The sequence below is a fragment of the Bos taurus genome, chromosome 12 (genome assembly GCF_002263795.3).
Source record: "Bos taurus isolate L1 Dominette 01449 registration number 42190680 breed Hereford chromosome 12, ARS-UCD2.0, whole genome shotgun sequence".
Lineage (NCBI taxonomy): Eukaryota > Metazoa > Chordata > Mammalia > Artiodactyla > Bovidae > Bos > Bos taurus.
The window spans coordinates 52,693,621-52,717,483 of record NC_037339.1 but is presented as its reverse complement, the minus strand read 5'-3'; the positions used below and the strand labels follow the sequence as shown (position 1 = coordinate 52,717,483).

Here is a 23,863-nt window from a genome sequence, read left to right as displayed (position 1 = left end):
TCTGTCTTTTGGGTCAGAAGACAAATTAGGAATCCTGTAGCCTGCATGCCAGTGGTGGATCTCACAACTGCAACCCCTAGAAAAGCACATCAGAAAGGAAAGCTCTTCCTGAGATGTGAGGCTGTCTTCTGGATTCTGCAGGTTTGCACAAAACTGCAGCCCCATAGACTGCAGCCCACCAGGCTCCTCTGTACATGGGATTCTCCAGGCAAGAATACTGGAGTGGGTTGTCATTCCCTTCCCCACGTTGCACAAAACTAGGATGCGGAAAAATTAGGTTCTGGAAAACAAAAGGTTCGCAAGATTCTTCTGCTGATCTCATACTATGGGTCTACTATTAATATAATTTTCTCTAAACTGTTATCTTTATCATTTATGTTATCTAAAAAAAATAAGCCATGGAAATGAGCACATAGCATCTGTTTCTTTTTTTAAAATATTTATATATTTCTTTAGGCTGCATCGGGTCTAAGTTGCAGTACACAGGATCTTCATTGTGTCGAGCGAGAGCTTTCCTTGTAGTGGGTGGGCTTAGTAGTTTCCGTGAGCAGACTTGGCTGCAATCCCACATGTGAGACCTTAGGTCCCTGATCACAAATCGAACCCGTGAATCGCAAGGTGGATTCTTAACCACTGGACCACCAGGGAAGTCCCACCATCCACTTTACTACAGGGCTTTATATAAACTGTTCCTGGGAAGATGGATGATCACCTTGCCTTGCTCTAAAAACAAGTCATGGTGAAAAAATATGGCTTATTTTCCCAGCTTTAAAATGATTTCAGTTCCTAGATGTCATTGTGACACGTGTAACTAAAACACTTGATAACTAACACTAATACATGAAAACTCCCCAAGTCAACCCCACAGTTTCTGTTTATGGTGCATAATGCTGATACTTTGAATGTAAACTGGTAACTCTCGCATGCAAAAAGGGAGGAACACTGAATCATCCAGAGCTCCATATTCTCAACTGACTGTTCACAATCCAGGTATTAACTTGTACAGAATGAATCCGCATTTCAAACTCATGATGTGGAGAAGGAAATGGCAACCCACTCCAGTATTCTTGTCTGGGAAATCCCATGGACAGAGGAGCCTGGCAGGCTACAGTCCATGGGATTACAAAGAGTCAGATACAACTTAGCAACTAAACCACCACCATCCTCAAGGTATTAATCACTTTTACATTCACTTGTTTGTTTAAAAATCCTCTAGTATATAACAAAGTTCATCTTCCTAATGATTTGTAGGGTTTCTACAGTGATTAACAAGGTTTGGATTAAACAAATTAGTGTGTGTGGGGGGAGGCAATGGAATAAAACAAAATAGCTTGTTATGCTTCCTGAAGGACTGAGTGTCTGTTATATGAGAAAATATTATATGATGGTGATAATGACCTTTAATTGAAATTTTTTTTTAGAGATGTCATATGTAAGGGGTCTAATGCTCAGAATACCACCATCGAAATCGAAGCTCATAGAGAATGTAAAAACAGAAGGCAAATAGGTTTGAGAATATTCTGGCATAAATTATTTTTAGTTAATAAGGAATGTAAACCTTCAGTGTATCTCTTAGACAGTCTGGCGCTGCTGCTCGCAGAAGGTGCTGGCTCTTCCATTTGATGTGCTGTCCCTCTGGTTCTAGATATCCCTTGTTAAAAGTGGGAAATAAGATGGAAAAATGTATCTGGATGGAAATGTCACTCTGTTGATTTGTAAATTATAAATGTTTACCTTTTAAAAATAATTTAAAGGTATAAACAAATGATTAGTATTAAAGTTGATACAGTAGCAAGAAAAGAAAAAAAAATAATGTGAGCCATCCTTGTATTTTGGCTGTTGCTTTAATAAAGGATTTGCACAGACATGCAAAAAAAAAAAAAAACTCATGAAGATCACTCAGGTGATCATTAGACCAAAGACTACAAGTATATTCTCTGCACTAATTGCTACTGAGCCTCTGATATGTTTATATTTAAAGGGTTCTGCAGTAAACCATGGTGAATATCATAAACTTGATGTCATGCGATCCTAAATCATAAAACTTAAATGTTCCTTGCAAACTGCTCAGACTTTAGAGCCATCTATAAGATCTTCATATAAGATAAAAATAATCCTGGGAAATTGCTTCTCTGGTACCCTGAAAATAACAATCTGTCTAAAGAAAACAGAACCTTAATTTCAATCATCTTCAAGGTTTAAATAAAGGAGAGTTGTGATGTTAAAATTAAATGAAGTTAATCAAAATTCTACAGTGTTTGTCTTTGTGGGCAATATAGCGTGGAATAGTCAAAATAGCTCCCTACTACTCTGCAATTTTCTCTGCTCTTCAGAACATCTCTACAAGGTAGATGTAATTATTTTCATTTTATAGCTGAAGAAATAGAGTCTCGGAGAATGTGAGTGGCTTTCTCTTGGCCATACAACCAGGAAGCAGTCTGTCTCCAAGTCTTTCCATAGGGCCCACTGTCGTACACCTGGTTCTGTAGTCTAATTGTTGCAACACTCATGAGCAACAGGTCTTTCTTCAGTTATTATTTTTCACCTCCACTATCTCTTTCACAACACTAGGGGGTCAGTCTATAAATAACATATAAATAATTGTGTATAATGTAAATAATAATTTATATAAATATAAATAATATAAATCATAATGGACAGAACCATCATTCCAATGTATCATCAATTTAAACATCATTCCAATGTATTCATCAATTTCTCATTTCTTAGGGAGATTAACTTGGTACTTCCCTTAGAAATGAAGTTTCTATCAACTTGTGATATGAGATAGATTGGTCAGTCTTGGAGACAGGAAATACTTAATCAGCAACACGATCGAAAGAACCAAAGGAAAAGTTACACTTCCACAACAGAACACTAGAGGTCTCCCTAACCTTGGTTTTTCCAAATTAGATATGAAACAATCTTCAGGGTTTGAGCCATAGCGAAATGCTACGGTGTACTATTGATTACCTATGCTTCTTTAGAACACTTCATATTTTTACCGACAGATGTATATTTTAAAAGGGAACTCCTTAAAGGTAACTCAGTACTTTTCTCATATTTACTTATTACACACGTTAGTACTAAAACGGCACACACATGCACACTCCTAATATATTTGATCATCTTCCTCCTAAAATTATTTCGCATCTTACACTTGGAATGCCCTGCATGATGGGGTCTGACTCCTGCTACCAGGGCTTGCCTTTCTTGACCTCGTCTGTGTTCTCTCCCTCACACCTGTGCCCACATTTAGAGAGATGAATGCAGTTCACTGTTGGGGGTGAGCTGGGGATAGGAGTGCCCGGGGAAGGAGCTCATCTTCCCAATATGCACTGCTAATCCTCTGTGTAGATAAAGCAAGAAATCTCTGGCTTCATTTTCTAGTTTTAAAATGAAGGGTTTGGGCTGGTTTGGTGGTTTGGAATTTTGGCTGCTCATCAGAATCATGTCATAGACTTTAAAAGATGCCCAAGTCCCCCTCAGACTAATTAGATTAGGATTTAGGGACTAAGAGCTGTTGGAAGGAAATTATCAGTGCAGTCCAAAAGCTCTCTAGGTGATTTGGGCTTCCCTGGTGGCTCAGATGGTAAAGAATCTGCCTGCAGTGCTGGAGACCCAGGTTCAATCCCTGGGTTGGGAAGATCCCCTGGAGAAAGGAATGGCTACCCACTCCAATATTCTTGCCTAGAGAACCCCATGGACAGAGGAACCTGGTGGGCTATAGTCCATGGGGTAGTAAAGAGACAAGACTGAGAGACTGACATCTTCACTTTCTAAGTGCTTCTAATCTGCTGCTGAGGTTGAGAATGACTAACTGGCTTGACTGTGAGGTCTGGTCTAGTTCACTGCTGGTGTTCTAAGGTTCCATCTTGACTGGCCTGATATAAACATTCAAACACAAACATTCAGCCTGTGAAGGCTTAGGTCTCCCACATATTTACCTTTCTTGAGATATAATTGCCTCACTTGTAAATTCATCCCTAGAAGTAGGGTTTCCTGCTTCAATTAACAGAGCACTAGAACAGCCCACAAGGCCAAGATGAACAGACAGAAGCACTGTGACTCCTCTCTCACTCAGTACTGTGGAGATGAGATCCTGGGTATATACTTTCACAAACTGATTCTTGTCAAGGTTGTTAATTACAAGAGAGATGTCACCCCCTTAGTTCGCTATTAGGGAGATTGACTTAAAAGCCTATAAAGAGTGCAGAAGTGCATGCATTTGCTGTTTTAATTGACTTTGGCCTGGTCTGAATATGGAATCTATTAGATGCCATAAGTTTCAGTGTATATGCTGCAAGGGCAGCAGGTTGCATGTTTGTTTCCAAAGACAGCACATCTTTAGCCTACAGGGGTGTGGCTTCGACTATTGATGGCCTCGGGCATTCAGTGTGTCTAGACTCCAAATGAAGATATTAACTTTGTTCTTTATCTATGCTTAATAAACACTTCTGTACTCAGCTGCTAAGTTGTGTCTGACTCCATGCAACCCCACAGACTGTAGCCCAACAGTCTCATGTCCCTAGAATTCTCTAGGCAAGAATACTGGCGTGGGTTGCCATGACCTCCTCCAGGTGATCTTCCCCACCCAGGCACTGCATCCAAGTCTCTTGTGTCTCCTATGCTGGCAGGCAGATTCTTTAACACTGAGCCACCTGGGAAGCACCTCTGCTGCTGCTGCTAAGTCACGTCAGTCGTGTCCGTCTCTGTGCGACGCCATAGAGAGCAGCCCACCAGGCTCCCCCATCCCTGGGATTCTCCAGGCAAGAACACTGGAGTGGGTTGCCACTTCCTTCTCCAATGCATGAAGGTGAAAAGTGAAAGTGAAGTTGCCCAGTCGTGTCCGACTCCTAGCAACCCCATGGACTGCAGCCTTCCAGGCTCCTCTGTCCATGGGATTTTCCAGGCAAGAGTACTGGAGTGGGGTGTCATTGCCTTCTCCCGATAAGCACCTCTACGAGATATAAAATTTAAATGTGACTCGTAGCATTTACACTTCAACCTGAATAGATATTCCTAAGTTTTCTATTTATGAGCCCTTCCTTTCCTTCCACCTAGGAGTGAGCCAACAACAGGCACAACACAATGACTCATGTACAGCCATGCGGTGACTCCATGGCCGAAAGAGCAGTTTTACTTTCTAAAGAGCTAATGTCTTTATCCTAGAGTGAATCAAAACTACTGTGTTATTAAAATGTATAGTCTCTCTATAAGACAGTTAAAACAAAAACTGCTGTTTCTCTGCCTCCAGAATGGAAAAATAGAAGTTAGAACAAGAACTGGTGACTCACACACAAAAAACTATATTCTCCTTTTAAAATTAAGAAGATAACATGCAGTGCCCATCCCATCTATACTCAAACCAGTTCCTTTAGGATTTTTCCTTTTGATGTACTATTAGCAAGATTTTAGGAAAATAGCATAGCAAGTCAAGATTTTGTGAGTTTTGAAGAAGATAATTCCATCTTTATAGCCCTTCTGTTCCTGGGGATAAAATATCATAGTTTGAAGCTCACTTTGGTAAACATTTATCTGCCTCATGCCTTATAAGAAATGGGATTTAACATATGTTACACATTCCACTTGCTGGTTCAAAACACCTTACCTGTCCAAAGTGTCGTCAGATCTGTACCGACTGATTGTGGCTTTTGGCTCTTCCCTCTCATTTGTTTTCCTGTAGCAAAAAATAATTATAGGAAGATCAAATAAATTATAAAAAATAGTTTATACAACTTCCACAGATTTGGTAAAATCTTGGCCTGTTGGGGTGGGAGATAGATATGTTACCAGAAAAGGCCTATTTGGAGTACCAAAATTGTCCCAGGCTTTGACCTGACTAGGATAAATTAGCAAACCCAATTCCCCATGCTAATAAAAGAATTCTTCTTTAGGTCCAATTAATCTAATTACAATGGAACGTATTCAAGTCAAAGATAAGGATATGTGAAACAAGCAACACATCATGCAAAAGAGTTAATTACTAATATGTACCGCTTTCAGTGTTGTTGATTTTTGTGTAAGAGGAACTCAATCCTTTATCATCAGCTCTGTTTGTTTACAGTTTCATCAGAGCCTTATGCCAGCACAATGCTGCTGCTGCTACTGCTAAGTCGCTTCAGTCGTGTCCAACTCTGTGTGACCCCAGAGACAGCAGCCCACCTGCCCCTGTGATTCTCCAGGCAAGAACACTGGAGTGGGTTGCCATTTCCTTCTCCAATGCATGAAAGTCAAAAATGAAAGCGAAGTTGTGCAGTCGTGTCCGACTCTTAGCGACCCCATGGACTGCAGCCTACCAGGCTCCTCCGTCCATGGGATTTTCCAGGCAGGAGTACTGGAGTGGGGTGCCATTGCCTTCTCCAAAACTCTGGTCTGGCAGCGGTGGGATGGCTACATACAAATCAGTCTATTACCAGTTCAGCACTGTGGACAGGGTTGAAAGAAGAGGCCTTGCTGGAAGAAAGAGGGAGCAAGAGAAGAAAAGAGAGAAACAGGAAACACAGGAAGAAAATGAACAGAGGAAAGTGGTAGAAAAGAGAAAGGATGGATAGGAAGAAGAGAAGAGAGGGGAGCCTGGGAGAAGTAGGGGGAGGAGAGACAGTGGCAGAGAGCTGAGACAGACAGATAATTTGAAAAAGAGGGAGCAGAGAGAAGACAAGAAAATTAGAGAAGGAACCATGATCATCAAAGCACTGGAGATAGCTTGATCAGACTGATCAGTCAGCAAGAAAAGCCTGTTCAATGTCTTAACCCAGTAATACAGGGAAAGTAAGCTCTTTGGAGAATTCTACCATGATTGACTGTATTTGCACTTCAAAGCATCATTTGAAGCTGACAGATCAAAGGTACTGAATCAGAAAATGTACCAAAACAGTATACTATTTAAGATGCAATTTTTAACTTGATGTAGTGTATCTTTATTAAGCAAATATTTGCAGGTAAACCATATACTATACTGATGACAGTATATCATCAGCTGAGGAATGAGTTATGAATTAACTATAGACAGACCCTGCACACACAGAGCTAGCAGGACAAGACATGTACATCCAAGCATAGAAAGCGGTCAGTATCAGAAAAGAGGTTCAGGTCAAGTACAAGGGAGTTTGAAGCTGAGAAAGCTTGTTTGGAGGAGGTGGGGATCAGAGAAGGCTTCCTGGATGAGATACAGGTTGAGCTGGGACTTGGAGGATAAACAGACATGAATGAACAGAGATAGAGGGAATAGTGTTTATTAAGGAAAGAATAATGTTTATTAAAAATGGCTAATGCAATCTCTTGTGTTTTTAAGGAAACTCCAGAGTGAGGTCATGGTGAGACTCATTAGCAGGTGTAATGCATGGGTGCAGATGGAACTGACCCCCATCCAGGAAATAGCCCCTCACAGACGCCATTGCTTTGTCTCATTAGCTGCTTCATTCTTTCAGGTCCTTATCACCACAGGACATACCATACTGTGTTCATCTACATTCAATCTCTCCCTCCTCGACCTTTAACCAGGAAGCTTCCCTGATAGCTCAGTGGGTAAAGAATCCGCCTGCAATGCAGGAGACCCCGGTTCAATTCCTGGGTCAGGAAGATCCATGGGAGAAGGGATAGGCTACCCATTCCAGTATTCTTGGATTTCTCTGGTGGCTCAGCTTGTAAAGAATCCACCCGCAATGCGGGAGACCTGGGTTCAATCCCTGGATTTGGAAGACCCCCTGGAGAATGGAAAGGCTACCCTCTCCAGTATTCTGGTCTGGAGAATTCCATGGACTGTACATGGTCACAAAGAGTTGGACGTGACTGAGTGACTTTCACTTGAATCACTTGAAGTTTTATGGAAGCAAGGGTTTCGTTTTGTTCCCAGACTGCAGAATATTGTCTGGCTCCGAAGGGCATCTCCACTGGTACTATTTGTTGTGCCTTCTGCCTCCTTTGACACATGTTAATGATCTTGCAGAGAAAGGACATAGTAAAATGTCCTGCTGTTTGTGCGTCCTATGAAGCTTGTCTTCTAGCATGATGAGACAATTATTTATTTTCCTTTATTTTCAGTCTCTGCTCATGTGGAATTCTTGGGCATGTTATCACTTCTGCTGGAAGTGCCTCTTTCCCAGCCCCTCGCTCACCAGCTACCCTTTCCTAGTTGGAAACAGCTTCCATCCTTCAAGCAGCAACACCAATGAGCACTTCCTCAGGGCGGGCTTCCACTCTTTCAGTCAGAGTTACCCTCTGCTTCTTCCCATAGCATGGCCCACACTTCTACAAGCACTTTGCATGGTAAATCTGAGTATCTGTGTCTATGGATACATCTTTTTCCATGAAATGTGAGAGCGCCTTAAGATCACAGCTGGTGTCTGATGCATCTTTGTATTCCCAGCACCTGGCACAGTGTCAGCACACAGTAGGTGCTCCAAAGTGGTGTTGGGTGAGCACCAAAGTGGACACAAACTCTGCAGAAGGATGCAAAAGTGTCACATGGACATCTGTTTGTGCAAATGCAAGGAGAAAAATAACCTACACTACCTTTTATAAAGATGTCATTTGAGATACTCGCCAAGGAGTCCAGGGGGAAATGTCTCAGGCTTATAGATTTTTATTTGTGAAGATAAAACTTCTAAATAAATAAATAAAATAAAATAAAACTAAAGCAGCTCAATATGCTGCTTTAGCCAGAATGCTGTCCAGCAACATGAAGGGTTCAGATCAGATCATATCATATCAGATCAGTCGCTCAGTCAATTTTAAATATATAAAATTACCATAGAAGGCATTACAATTACATTATCTTGAAATATGGGCTTCCCTGGTAGCTCAGATGGTAAAGAATCCACCTGTAATGTGGGAAACCTGGGTTTGATCCCTGGGTTGGGAAGATCCCCTGGAGGAGGGCAAGGCAACCCACTCCAGTATTCTTGCCTGGAGAGTCCCCACAGACAAAGAAACCTAGTGGGCTACAGTCCATGGTCACAAAGAGTCGGACATGACTGAGCAACTAAGCACACACACATATCTTGAAACATATTAAGAACATGAATATTAGTTTTCCTGGTCATGCTTCACAAAAAGTATGTTCTTTAATAGTTCCAGAGAAAGGCAAATACAATGGAGGGTGTGTTTTCCACTAGTGCCTGGATTCAAGTTATCAGGTTCCCTTTGTTTGGTAAGAGAGGGCCAACAGAGAACAAGAACATAAGCTTCAAAATCATGAAGACCAGGACAGGTCACAGGACAGTCAGCTAAATCACAGAACAGTCAAACAGAAGAACTAAGGCTGGGAACCCAAAAACCAGTGGGATACTTCATGTAGAGGGGGGTAAACTCAGGACCCTTCAGTTCAGTTCAGTTTAGTCGCTCAGTCGTGTCCGACTCTTTGCAACCCCATGAATCACAGCATGCCAGGCCTCCTTGTCCATCACCAACTCCCAGAGTTCACTCAAACTCATGTCCATTGAGTCGGTGATGTCATCCAGCCATCTCATCCTCTGTTGTCCCCTTCTCTTCCTGCCATCAATCCCTCCCAGCAATAGGGTCTTTTCCAATGAGTCAACTCTTCGCATGAGGTGGCTAAAGTATTGGAGTTTCAGCTTCAGCATCAGTCCTTCCAGTGAACACCCAGGACTGATTTCCTTTAGGATGGACTGGTTGGATCTCCTTGCAGTCCAAGGGACTCTCAAGAGTCTTCTCCAACACCACAGTTCAAAATCATCAATTCTTCGGCACTCAGCTTTCTTCACAGTCCAACCCTCACATCCATACATGACTACTGGAAAAACCATAGCCTTCCTAGACAGACCTTTGTTGGCAAAGTAATGTCTCTGCTTTTGAATATGCTATCTAGGTTGGTCATAATTTTCCTTCCAAGGAGTAAGTGTCTTTTAATTTCATGGCTGCAATCACCATCTGCCTCAATTTTGGAGCCCCCCAAAATAAAGTCTGACACTGTTTCCACTGTTTCCCCATCTATTTCCCATGAAGTGATGGGACCAGATGCCATGATCTTCGTTTCCTGAATGTTGAGCTTTAAGCCAACTTTTTCACTCTCCTCTTTCACTTTCATCAAGAGGCTTTTTAGTTCCTTGCTGCTGCTAAGTCGCTTCAGTCGTGTCCGGCTCTGTGTGACCCCATAGATGGCAGCCCACCAGTCCCCGCCATCCCTGGGATTCTCCAGGCAAGAACACTGGAGTAGGTTGTCATTTCCTCCTCCAACACATCAAAATTCTGAACATTTTTTAAATGGTTTAGAAAAATTCACAGATAAAAATTCCAAAATAGACATATTCAAAGTGTCCACTTAACGTTTTTTTAATTAATTTTTACTTGAGTATAGTTACTTCGGGGCTTCCCAGGTGGTTCAGTAGTAAAGAATCCACTTGCCAATGTAGGTGACATGGGTTTGATCCCTGGGTCAGGAAGATCCCCTGGAGAATGAAGTAGCAACTCACTCCAGAGAATTCCATGGACAGAAGAGCCTGGTGGACTACAGTCCATGGGGGTCACAAAAGAGTTGTATACAACTTAGCAACTAAATAACACAACAGTTACTTTACAATGTATACTTATCTTTTTAAAGCCCCACCATGAAAAACAATCATAGTCCTTTACTAAGTATGTCTTGGTGGTCAGTTCGGTTCAGTTCAGTTGCTCAGTCATGTCTGACTCTTTGCGACCCCATGAATCTGCCTATTAAACCAGATAACACTTTTGTCTGAGAAATAACTAGGTTCTTCTGCTGGGTGTGGTTCTTTGTATGTGTGTTAGTGTCAATGTGCTTTAGTAAGAATATTGTCTTTTCATTTTATCAATCTTAGATTATTTACATCATTGTGACTATGAGTTTTGCTTAAATTTTCCTACTAATTTGCATTTGTCTGGCCACTGAGTATCATTTAGTGATTTTCCACATGCCTAGGAGTTTCTGAAAAGAAATGTTGTTTTCAGTCACTAAATTATGTCCAACTCTTTGAAACCCTATAGACTGCAACACACTGGGCTTCTCTGTCCTTCACTATCTCCTGGAGTTTGCTCAGACTTATGTCCATTGAGTCAGTGATGCCATCCAACCAACTCATCCTCTATTGCCTCCTTCTCTTCCTGCCCTCAATCTTTCCCAGCATCAGGTATTTTTCCCTTAAGTCAGTTTTTCATATCAGGTGGCCAAAGTATTGGAGTTTCAGCTTCAGCATCAGTCCTTCCAATGAATATTCAGGGTTGATTTCCTTTAGGATTGACTGGTTTGGTCTCCTTGTTGTCAAGGGACTCTCAAGGGTCTTCTCCAGCACCACATTCAAAACCATCGATTCTTCAGTGCTCAGCCTTCTTTATGGTCCAACTCTCACATCCATACGTGACTACTAGGAAAATCACAGCTTTGACTCTATGGACCTAGTTGGCAAAGTGATGTCTCTACTTTTTAATACGCTGTGTAAGTTTGTCATAGCTTTCCTTCCAAAGAGCAAGAATCTTTTAATTTCATGGCTGCAGTCACCGTCCGCAGAAAAGAAACATACTGTCCCATAAAGCAAGTGAACTCAGCTGTTATTTCTCTTTTAGAGTTCCTTTCTCTAAGGCTTGGAAATATCTTACCTCATCATGTTTCTGTGGGAGCCCTTGCTCTTTCCCATCAGGAAGGCCACCGTGGTAGGGTGAGCAGTGGACTGATGATTCTATGCCTTCAAGCTGCATTTTGGGAGCAGAAAGCTGGAGAAGCACAGTTTGCTTTGTGAAAATCCCTAATGTTATCAGATTCTCTTTCACGTGCCCAGAACATCAGGGAAAGCCTGCAGCTAGGCACCAATATTCAGCCTCGAACAAGTCTACTCTCAAAAACAACTGTCTTTGTGTTTCTGCTAATGATGTAACTTGTCTGAAACACCTACCTGTCCAAGGCATTGTGGGAATTGTGTCTGTGGAGCACCGCCCTACCGTAATTTTCGTCTCTGCAGAGAAAGAACAAAATTAAGTCACGTGAAAAGTTATCACAGCCTTTAGTAAGCATTAAATAAGGCAGACAGGAAAGAGCTCGCAATGCTTGGCAAAGTTAATTCATTTTACTTCAGGCGTAAGAATACAACTATGCATTTATTTTAACCAGTCACCACTTGAAAGAGCACGGTGAAAAGAAACAAGTTTGGGAGTACAAACGACCATTATTCGGATTTATCCCATGAGATCTCCAGGTGATTCCACAACAGAATGAGTGTTTGCTTTTTGGTTTTTTTGGTTTTGGTTTCTTTCATCAGAGTGTGGGAATGCTTGGCCAACTACTTTGTGTATATTAGAAGCACGCTTTTCTGCAGGAAGGCAAACTTTTTTTCAAACATGTTTTAAATTTAATTAAGCCTGTTATGTCTGAAATTTTTCCCCTCGATCACCTTGATAGTTTTCCTTGACAAAGTGTAGGAAAATATATACCAGTATTTGTGATTAAGAAGGTTGATTGTTCACAGATTTAGCCTATTTTTGACCCATGAGATTATATAGTGTGCTCTGTTTGGTCCTTAAAATACCCTATAAATTAGGCAAGGGAGACACTCATATCCAATTCATGGATGAGAAAATCAAGGAGTCTGTGGCTTTCCTAAAGCTAAAAGATTAGCAAGTGACAAGGGTAGGTTTAGGTCCCAGATCTCTATATTCCAAACTTTTGCTTTTCCTACTGGTCAATCATGCAATAGGACTTCATACATAAAATGAAGTTCTATCTTCTTACTTTGTACAGTGGACCTGAAGATATAGGCAATGTTGTGTGTGTATGTGGGAGGTTGCTTCAGTCATGTCTGACTCTTTGCAACCCTACAGACTGTCAGGTTTCTCTCTCCATGGGATTCTCTAGGCAAGAATACTGGAGTGGGTTGCCATGCCATCTTCCAGGGGACTGTAGCCCGCCAGGTTCCTCTGTTCATGGGATTCTCCAGGGAAGAATACTGGAATGGGTTGCCATGCTCTCATCCAGGGGATCTTCCAAACCCAGGGATTGAACCTGCACCTCTTATGTCTCCAGCACTGGCAGGCAGGTTCTTTACCACCTGGGAAGCCCACAGGCAATGTTAGGAAATGTCAAAACATGTAGTAAAGACTTTGGCCTTGAGCCAAGGCAGAGAGTAAGTATCTGAACCTTTCAGTGTGAACCCAACCAAACCTGAAATATTACATTTCTCCTGGTTCTGCTCCACTAATGTTACTCAACACTCTGGAACCACCGACAATAAAGCTATAAAAGAACTGCAGTAGATAATTAAAAAGAAAGATGAACAGTGAAACTGAAACAATTCCAGCAAATATACACCTTCAAAGATCCCAAGAGAACCCTCCAGATTCCCAATTATCCCCTCCCTACACCTGGGGGAGAGCAGCAGACGACAGACGCACTTTTTGCCTGAAGAAAAATCCTAACAAGGAGCCCAGCACTGGGCCAGCAAGTGTGGGGGAAGCATCAGAGCCAATTTCCCCTTCACTGAGAAGCTGTCACGCTGTCCAAGCTTCCCTAGGCCTTTTTAAGGAAGTGTGCCTGGCATAAAACCATCGCTCCTACCGACTGTAAATTGTCTTAGACATCTCTATCTCCCCACATCTGTGCAAATACTTGCAGCACCAAATTTACCTTTGATCTCCCTCTGTCACTTTGGAAAAATAGAAATGTCATAATAGGTTTCAATAGAAGCTGTAAATGTTGCTTTATAGAGGAAAATGACTGTAGGCCAAGAGTGTTAACTCCAAAACTTAGTATGTGAAACTGATTGTTATCTAAGAGTGTTACCTCCAAAACTTAGTGTATCTCCAAATACCCCTATAGTTCCTTAAATAATAGAATTTAATAACAGAATTTAAGAGACATTTTTGTTCACCAATTACAAGTATGTTCCTCAAACAACCATGCATGAATAGTTTAGTAGAAAGCTTGAAGTAAGTATCCTGTAATGTAGGCTTCCCATCTTCAGTGCTCTTGACACTATGGGTTTGATCATTTTTTGTTGTGAGGAGTGTCCTGTGCATTGTATTAATAGGTTGTTTGGTGGCATTCCTAGCCTCTACTGACTAGATGTCAGGGGTACCCCACCCCTAGTTTGGACATCTGTAAATGTCTCCTGACCTTGTCAAACATACCCTGGGAGCAAAATTGTCCCTGACTGAGAACCGCTGGTGTAACGGAAAGACAATGGGTCATGTTACTCTCAGCTCTACCACTTAATAGATGTGCGCTCTTGGACAAGTTACCTAACTTCTCTGAGCCTCAGACTCCTCTTCTGTAAAATGAGAATGTAATAACTACCTTGTATGATCTCTTCAAGAAAATTAGAGATACCAAAGGAATATTTCATGCAAAGATGGGCTCTATAAAGGACAGAGATGGTATGGGCCTAACAGAAGCAGAAGATATTAAGAAGAGGTACCAAGAATACACAGAAGAACTGTACCAAAAAAAGCTTCATGACCCAGATAATCACGATGGTGTGATCACTCACCTAGAGCCAGACATCCTGGAATGTGAAGTCAAGTGGGCCTTAGAAAGCATCACTACGAACAAAGCTAGTGGAGGTGATGGAATTCCAGTGGAGCTATTTCAAATCCTGAAAGATGATGCTGTGAAAGTGCTACACTCAATATGCCAGCAAATCTGGAAAACTCAGCAATGGCCACAGGACTGGAAAAGGTCAGTCTTCATTCCAATCCCAAAGAAAGGCAATGCCAAAGAATGCTCAAACTACTGTACAAAAGCACTCATCTCACATGCTAGTAAAGTAATGCTCAAAATTATCCAAGCCAGGCTTTAGCAGTACGTGAACCACGAACTTCCAAATGTTCAAGCTGGTTTTAGAAAAAGCAGAGGAACCAGAGACCAAATTGCCAACATCTGCTGGATCATTGAAAAAACAAGAGAGTTCCAGAAAAACATCTATTTCTGCTTTATTGGCTATGCCAAAGCCTTTGACTGTGTGGATCACAATAAACTGTGGAAAATTCTTAAAGGGATGGGAATCCCAGACAACCTGACCTGCCTCTTGAGAAACCTGTATGCAGGTCAGGAAGCAACAGTTAGAACTGGACATGGAACAACAGACTGGTTCCAGATAGGAAAAGGAGTATGACAAGACTGTATATTGTCACCCTGCTTATTTAACTTCTATGCAGAGTACATCATGAGAAACGCTGGGCTGGAAGGAACACAAGCTGGAATCAAGATTGTCGGGAGAAATATCAATAACCTCAAATATGCAGGTGACACCACCCTTATGGCAGAAAGTGAAGAGGAACTAAAAAGCCTCTTGATGAAAGTGAAAGAGGAGAGTGAAAAAGTTGGCTTAAAGCTCAACATTCAGAAAACGAAGATCATGGCATCTGGTCCCATCACTTCATGGGAAATAGATGGGGCAACAGTGGAAACAGTGTCAGACTTTATTTTGGGGGGCTCCAAAATCGCGGCAGATGGTGATTGCAGCCATGAAATTAAAAGACGCTTACTCCTTGGAAGGAAAGTTATGACCAACCTAGATAGCATATTCAAAAGCAGAGACATTACTTTGCCAGAAGTCAAGGCTATGGTTTTTCCAGTGGTCATGTATGGATGTGAGAGTTGGACTGTGAAGAAAGCTGAGCGCTGAAGAATTGATGCTTTTGAACTGTGGTGTTGGAGAAGACTCTTGAGAGTCCCTTGGACTGCAAGGAGATCCAACCAGTCCATCCTAAAGGAGATCAGTCCTGGGTGTTCATTGGAAGGACTGATGCTGAAGCTGAAACTCCAGTACTTTGGGCACCTCATGCGAAGAATTGACTCGTTGGAAAAGACCCTGATGCTGGGAGGGATTGTGGGCAGGAGAAGGGGACAACAGAGGATGAGATGGCTGGATGGTATCACCGACTCAATGGACATGAGTCTGAGTGAACTCTGGGAGTTGATGATGGACAGGGAGGCCTGGCGTGCTGTGATTCATGGGGTCGCAAAGAGTCGGACACGACTGAGCGACTGAACTGAACTGAACTGAACTGATGATAGTTGTGAGATTTAGTGATGCTTTATATGTAAAGTATCTTGCATCTAACTTGACATGTAAGAGGGAATCAAAGAACATAGGCATATGCATATGCGTCTATCTATCTATCTATCTATCTATATATATATATACACACACACATATGTATATACATGGGCTTCCCTGGTAGCTCAGCTGGTAAAGAATCTGTCTGCAATGCAGGAGACCCCGGGTAAATCCTGGGTCAGGAAGTTCCCCTGGAGAAGAGCTAGGCTACCCACTCCAGTATTCTTGGGCTTCCCTGGTGACGCAGCCAGTAAAGAATCTGCCTGCAATGCGAGAGACCTGGGTTTGATCCCTGGGTTGGGAAGACCCCTTGCAGGAGGGCATAGCAACCCTCTCCAGTTTCTTGCCTGGAAAGTCCCCATGGACAGAGGAGCCTGGCAGGTTACAGTCCATGGAGTCGAAGAATCGGATACAACTGAGTGACTAAGGACACACACATGTATGTGTGTGTATGCTGCTGCTGCTGCTGCTGCTGCTCAGTTGCTTCAGTTGTGTCCGACTCTGTGCAACCCCATAGACAGCCTCCTACACACACACACACACACACACACACACACACACACACATATATACACACACAATTTATAATAAATATATCTGGGTTAGACAAATATCTATTATAAATCTGTGCTGGCAATGAGGCAATATATTTAGGGACATAGTCTTCAAACCTTTAAACATATAGCTAATAGACGTAATGGTTAAAACAGACAATACTTTCTTGGTAAATGTCTTCACTCATGAAGTGACAGTGCATTTAGCAGCTTCCTGGATCTAGAGGTATACAGCCAGTGGGAACTAAAATGAGCCAAGAATTTATCTATTTCACTTGCTTATAAGGAAATTTCAGATAAGTTATTATTAAATTTGTAAATTTGGAATCATACTTCCGTTTGTTTCAACTGACATGATCAATATATACCAGGAATATCCCCACCATGGACTAAATATTACCTTTTTGGAAACTGGAATGTCTTTTTATTTTTTCAGGTTATCAATGTCTATGCTACTCATAATACTGAAATCCTGCTTTCTCTCACTCACAACTCATGTTCTTTTAGGTATATGGATATTTAAGATGGTAGAGAGATTATTAAAAATCAGATATTAAAAATCTGATATAACCAAAGTATGTTTACTAAATCTTACCAAAAATGAGGCCAAGCAACAAAGTGCTTTAGGAAAAAAAAAGCATCCACTTTCCAGTCGGCCATTAGTTTCCTAAATGGAGAATAGCTCTTTCTTCTCCCCGCTCCTTCCTCTCCATGCCCGCTTACCTTTCCTCTTCAGGACGTTTCTTTATCCAGCTATTATCCTGTAAGAAAGTCCTTCTTTTGTTGACCTCTTGGAAACCCTGTTGCCTCAGTGTGGTCCCCTGCGTGGTAGTCCTCATATCTAACAACAGAAAAATGAAACCTCAAGAGACACAGTGCCATGGAGTTGAGTGTGTGTTTGCTAACTTGGAAATCTTGAGAGGCGCATCTGATGGTCCAGCCTCCATCTTCCAGGCTGGAACCTCCAGTACTGTTTCAAAGTAGGATGCACTGGCAAGAAAGAACAAATCCCACACCTATCATCAAAGATAACATAACATATAAGACTGCTCTGGTGCCAACTGAAACTACCTGTGCACGTTATGAAGCCCTGCCCTGCAGCTGGGAAGGTAGAACCACAGGCTCAGCTAAATCAATACTGGGTTTAGTGGGTGGGCCACTTTGCTCAGAAAGAAATATGCCTTGGAAGGACACACAAGACTGTTTTGGAAGTACTTATAATACTCAATAAGTCTTGACACTTCTGATTATAAATAACATGATTCTTTGATCCCATGGGAGTCAGAAATACAGAAGGTCACCTATACATGATTTTTAAAAGAAATCTTTGAATTGCAATTAGATGAGTTAAATCTACAGCACTCTGACTTTTATCTTAAGCCTAACTTTGGCCATGTTAATTAAATTAGACTGCTGCTTCTAAGCATTCATAGCTACATGAAAAAAATTAGGAACTATGGATTGTTTTCCCCAGATTTTTAAGTTTTCTGAGTAAGGGAAACAGCATCTACATTACCGTTTCCTGTGGGAGATGTTTTTCTCAAGGTGAAATTGGACATGCTGCCTTCCAGTCAGGACCTAAAAGAAAAACGGGGATGGGGAAAAACACAATGACTCAACAAAGAATCAACAAGGGGCTCGTTCATTGCTAATGAGACACATTTTTCAATGATATGGACAGTCCCATAACCTGGATTTGATATATGATATAAACTGTCCCCTGAGAACATGAGAGTTCATCTATTCCAATGTATTTATTTTACAGATGAAGATACTGAAGTCAGGAGTATTTAGTGTCCCCTATGTTACAGGACAGGCAATTGACTGAATCAGCCCATCAGTTAATTCATTTATTCAGTGACTAAATATGCATTGAGAGCTTGGCACTGAGCCAGGAGGTGGAGACAAGAAAGATAATATGACAAGTGTCTGTTCTGAGGCCCTAAAGGTACTGCGAGCCCCAGGTGTGGCCTTTCTGCTTAACAGAGAAGTCAGCCCTGAATTTCCACAAATGTGAGACTCTCAGTTTTTAAACCCGAGGAGTCAATGCTCTTTCTAGTCTTTCCAGTGCTCTTGCCTGGAAAATCCCATGGACAGAGGAGCCTGGTGGGCTGCAGCCCATGGGGTCGCTAAGAGTCGGACATGACTGAACGACTTCACTTTCACTTTTCACTTTCATGCATTGGAGAAGGAAATGGCAAGCCACTCCAGTGTTCTTGCCTGGAGAATCTCAGGGATGGGGGAGCCTGGTGGGCGACCATCTACTAGGTCGCACAGAGTCGGACACAACTGAAGCGACTTAGCAACAGCAGCAGCAGTTTTTAAACTGGAAAAGTCCTGGGCCAATAGTGATGACTTGGTCACCCTAGGTGGGGTGTTATATTTTTTGCAGAGTCCATCCCACCAGATGGTGTATGGAATGTGGGGGGGCCCTCCGTCTTGAGTCAGAATCAAGTCCTAGGTCCAGCTTCATGACATCAAAGTTCTGAACTACTTAATCTCCCTGTAAAATGGTCTAATGAAACCCACTACCTACCTCATAAGGTTGTGATGATCATCTGAACAAGGTACACAAAAATCCCTTGTCAAACTATAAATGAGTTGAGACTTACAGTTGCATCATCAGACAGCAGTTTACAGGTATAACGTGAGGGTTATAAAGCCCCCATCTCCCACCCTCTGGTTCAAATGTATCTCCTACGATAATGGACTATAGGACCTGAAAAGGTAAAGATATATTTTCTGGATCAAGGCATTGTTTCCCTGGGGTCTTCATTTAGAATATCAGTGCCCCAAGAGTGGGTGAGAAGAGGAAGCTGCTGGTGACTTTACCAGCCTAGGGCTTGGCACTATGGGCTCACAGCTTCATCTCTTCTGGGAAATTGCCCTTGGCTGGTGGGGCTGCCAGTTGTACACCCTCATCCACTACATCCGCAGCCAGCAACTTGACTACCCCGGAACGCAGAGCCACTTCTGCGGGCGACTGGGGCTTCAGCCCTCACCGTGGCATTGTTAGGCCAGCAGGGGGCGCATCATTGCCCAGCTCATTCCCCTGCCTCCCCAACCCTCCCCCTCTTCCCTTTCTCCTTCTCTTGGACATATACCCTTCATAAATCACAGGCACCCAAGGGCCTCTCAGTCACTGCTTTGAGAGGACCCAACCTCAGACTAACAACCAGCATAAGACTGGCAGCTATTCACTCTGCAGAGAGTCTCAAGGTCTCAGTGAAATTAAAAAGTTGTCATGAACTTACGTCCGACTCTTTTGTGACCCCGTGGACTGTGGCCTGCCGGGCTCCTCTGTCCATGGGATTCTCCAAACAATCCACCGGAGTGGATTGCTATTTCTTTTTCCAGGGGTTCTTCCCAACCCAGGGGTCAGCTCGTGTCTCCTGTTTGGCAGATGGACTCTTTACCACCTCACCACCAGGGAATTGGAAAGACCTGTATCTAAGGTGTGCCATCTACTGTGTCACTTTGGCAATGATATTTATAGTTCAGCTCCCTTATGAGTAAAACGAGATGAACTGTGGTTGTTTTGAGGGTCAGATTTGTCTATCAAGATGATGACACAGGCTTCTATCACCTCGGAAAGTATAAAGCAAAGACATAGAGGAGGTGTGGTTGGGAGTGGGGAGGAGATGCACGGCCTGGGCCACTGGGTGCTGGACACGCAAGGGGTGTAGAGCAGACCCTGTCTCATGTATTTGAGTGAGTGAGTGATGTCGCTCAGTCATGTCTGACCCTTTGCAACCCCATGGACTGTAGCCTACCACGCTCCTCTGTCTGTGGGATTTTCCAGGCAAGAGTACTGGAGTGGGTTGCCATTTCCTTCTCCAGAGGATCTTCCCGACCCAGAGATTGAACCCTGGTCTTCCGCATTGTGGGCAGATGCTTTACCATCAGGGAAGTCCTTAAAAGTGAAGTCGCTCATGTATTTGGAGGCCCCTTAAATTTGGAAGAAAGGGGAGGAAAAAGGGCCTGGCAAACTTCAGTCTCAACCACTTGTTCACTTCACCTCAGTCTGGCCTCACTTCTCTGGGCTCTTGGCAAACCAACTTTCTGTTTCTAAATGGGCTCTGATAAACCTTTTCCTGAGCCAGTAAAGACCTGAAGGGTTTGTAGCCAACTGAACCGGGATTCTGACATGGGCAGAATGCTGAATGTACAGCTGGTAATGTATTTGCAGAGATTGCAAACTCAACCATGAAACACAGGGCAGGGTCCACAGAGAAGAGGCATTTGGCAATTAACTGCTTATTTGTCTCTCACAAAAGACCGAGTGTTCTGTAAGTCAGACCCAAGACTGTGTCTTCTCATTTCCAGCCTGTGGGACAGAGTAGATGCCCCCTCGGTACTTACTATGCACTGAGTTAGGTCCTTTTCAAAATTTCTAACACCCCAGTGTCTCAGGATGTGTCGGTATTTGGAGGCAGGGCTTTTAAAGAAGTGATTACTTTAAAATGAGACCATTAGGGTGAGGTCTAATCCAATCTCTCCTCTGACCTTATAAGAAGAGGAATTTGGACACACAAACCTTTTCTCTGGTGTGAGAGGACGCAGACAGAAAGAAGGTGGCCATCCTGAAACTGAGAAGGGAGGCCTTGCTGCTGCTAAGTCACATCAGTTGTGTTCGACTCTGCGAGACCCCATAGACAGCAGCCCACCAGGCTCCCGTCCCTGGGATTCTCCAGGCAAGCATACTGGAGTGGGTTGTCATTTCCTTCTCCAGTACATGAAAGTGAAAGTGAAGTTGCTCAGTCCTGTCCAACTCTTCGTGACCCCATGGACTGCAGCCTACCAGGCTCCTCTGTCCATGGGATTTCCCAGGCAAGAATACTGGAGTGGGGTGCCATTGCCTTCTCCGAAGGCAGGCCTTAGGAGAAACTAAAACTGAGGACACCTTGATCTTAGACTTTCAACCTCCAGAACTGTGAGACAACAAATTTCTTTCTTTCTTAAAGAATTTTTAAAAAATCTTTTGGCCCCACCACATGGCATGTGGGATCCCAGTTCTCCAACCAGGGATGGAGCCCCATCCCCTGCATTGAGATCTCAGAGCCTTAACCTTAGGACTTCCAAAGAAATCCCCCAGATAACAAATTTCTCTTACCAGCCTGTGGTACTTTGTTTTGGCAGCCCTAGCAAACTAATAGAGTCCTTATGGGGGAAGTAGTTTAAACATTTCTAAAATAGCTAAGTCATTCAAAGAGCTTCGTGCCACCATATCTCTGACCTTCATTTTTTTTAATGGCCCCACTGCACAGGGCTGTTGTCCATTGCCATAGTATCTGCTCGTGACAGGGTACCTCAGAGGCATCATAAACTCTTCCTCACATAAACTCTGCACAGCAGCTATTACCTCCATCTCCCAGATAAGACACCTGAAGCTCAGGGAGAGGATGTAAACTGCCAAAGTGTAAACAAGCAGAATCTGGTTCTAAACTGAAACCAACTCATTCCTCGGCAACCAGCAATAATGGTTGTGATGAGTCACTGCAAGACCGGACGGGTACCTGGCATTACACTGAGAGAAGGTTGGTACACAGCAGGGCCTGCCTGACTCTTGACATCTCTGGAGTCCCATGATCTCTGCCCGCAATGCCTGGCAGCAGGAGAACCAGGACAGCTTCTCAGGGAATCACTGCAGCAAACAAACGCACAGAGCAGCCTAATCTGTGTATTCCCTGATACTTCCTAGCTTACAAACCTATGTCCATACAAAATGTGCACACAAATAGTCATGGCAGCATTATTCCAAATAGCCAAAAAGTGAAAATAACCCAGATGCCCATCAATGGATGAATGGGTACACAGCATATGGTACACCCATACAGTGGAATATTAGTTGGCAACTAAAAGAAATGAAATGTTGATATGCAGTACAATGTGGATGAAACTTGAAACAAGCTAAGCAAAAGAAGCCAGACTTAAAGGGGACATATGTAGGGTTCTATCTGGATGTTGTTTCTTTAGATTTTCTTTGGTATCCTCCCCATATTCCACCTCAATTTCCCCCCAAGCCAGGCTTCTGCTGCCCCTTTAGGCTCTGCTGGGTAAGAAAGAGGAGAGTTCAGACAATAATAATTCTATAGATGATGTTATAGTAATATATAATTTATCTCATTTCATTTACATAGCCATGTTCTAAGAGTAATATAATCCCAACTTAGCAGAGACATGGCTTGAGCAGTGGCTGAGAGGCAAAGCTGGGACTCCACCTGAGGTTTTCCAGCTCACGGTTCTTCATCTTTTCCTCTCTGCCAGAGACTCCCTGCAGTTGTAGAGAGAATAGCACCTCCTCTTTACCTTATATTTACCCTTCCCTAGTGGCTCAGCAGATAAAGAATCTGCCTGCAGTGCAAGAGATATACGAGACCTACGTTCAATCACTGGGTTGGGAAGGTCCTATGGAGAAGGAAATTGCAAGCCACTCCAGTATTCTTGCCTGGGAAATCCGACGGACAGAGGAATGTGGTAATATGTAGCAACTCTGTATATGTGGGCTTCCCTGGTGGCTCAGATGGTAAAGAATCTGCCTGTAATCCGGGAGACCTGGGTTCGAACCCAGGTTAGGAAGATCCCCTGAAGAAGGGAATGGCAACCCACTCCAGTATTCTTGCCGGGAGAACCTCATGGACGGAGGAATCTGGAGGGCTACAGTCCATGTGGTCACAGAGTCGGACATGACTGAGTGACTAACACACACATACACACCTTATATTCAAGGCTGGCTGTAATCAGATCCTGCTGAAGCATCTGATATTTTCATGCTTTGGTAGCCAGGCATTCTCCAGGAGTCATAAGCTCTGAAATCCAGACAAGATCAGGGCCCTTACTGCTGTCTCCCTGCCAATGAGTAGCCTCTGGTATCCCATAAACAGCTTTCTGGCTCCACCCCCAGAGTCTCTGGGATACTTTCTAGGAATAGCTTCCAGTGACCTCACTTGCTTTCTCTGGGACACCCCAGTTTCAACTTGTTCCCTCTTTCATGAAAGTTCCTGGGAAGGATTAGGCCTTTTGCACTTCACACTTCCCATCTCTGAAATTGCCAGACTAAAGGTAGGAGTGGCCATGTTTGGACTACGGACTAACCTCAGGACTGAAGGCACACACTAACAATGGCAGAGCGGGAAGTCAGAAGGAGCAGGGGTCCTTACAGAGTTTCCAGACAGCCCTGGATGATCTAATTCTTAACTTTGGGTGAGAGAGAAGTAAACCTCCTAGTTCTTCATGAGATCACTCTTTCATATTTTTGTTACTCAAGCTTAGTGCTCTTCTTGC

At 43.0% G+C, this 23,863-nt stretch overlaps 1 protein-coding gene across 11 annotated transcripts in view; it reads right to left on the bottom strand.

Moving 5' to 3' along the window:
- The window catches only part of SCEL (sciellin), a 125,156-nt gene that overhangs the window by 91,105 nt on the left and 10,188 nt on the right, over window positions 1-23,863 (bottom strand). For all 11 annotated transcript variants that reach the window (XM_010810880.4, XM_005213878.5, XM_010810876.4 and 8 more), the window contains 4 exon segments: window positions 18,096-18,157; window positions 17,303-17,420; window positions 11,868-11,927; window positions 5,612-5,680 (listed from right to left, as the gene is read on the bottom strand). In XM_010810880.4, coding sequence (XP_010809182.1) covers window positions 5,612-5,680; window positions 11,868-11,927; window positions 17,303-17,420; window positions 18,096-18,138 — 290 coding nt within the window. In that variant the 5' untranslated portion in view covers window positions 18,139-18,157.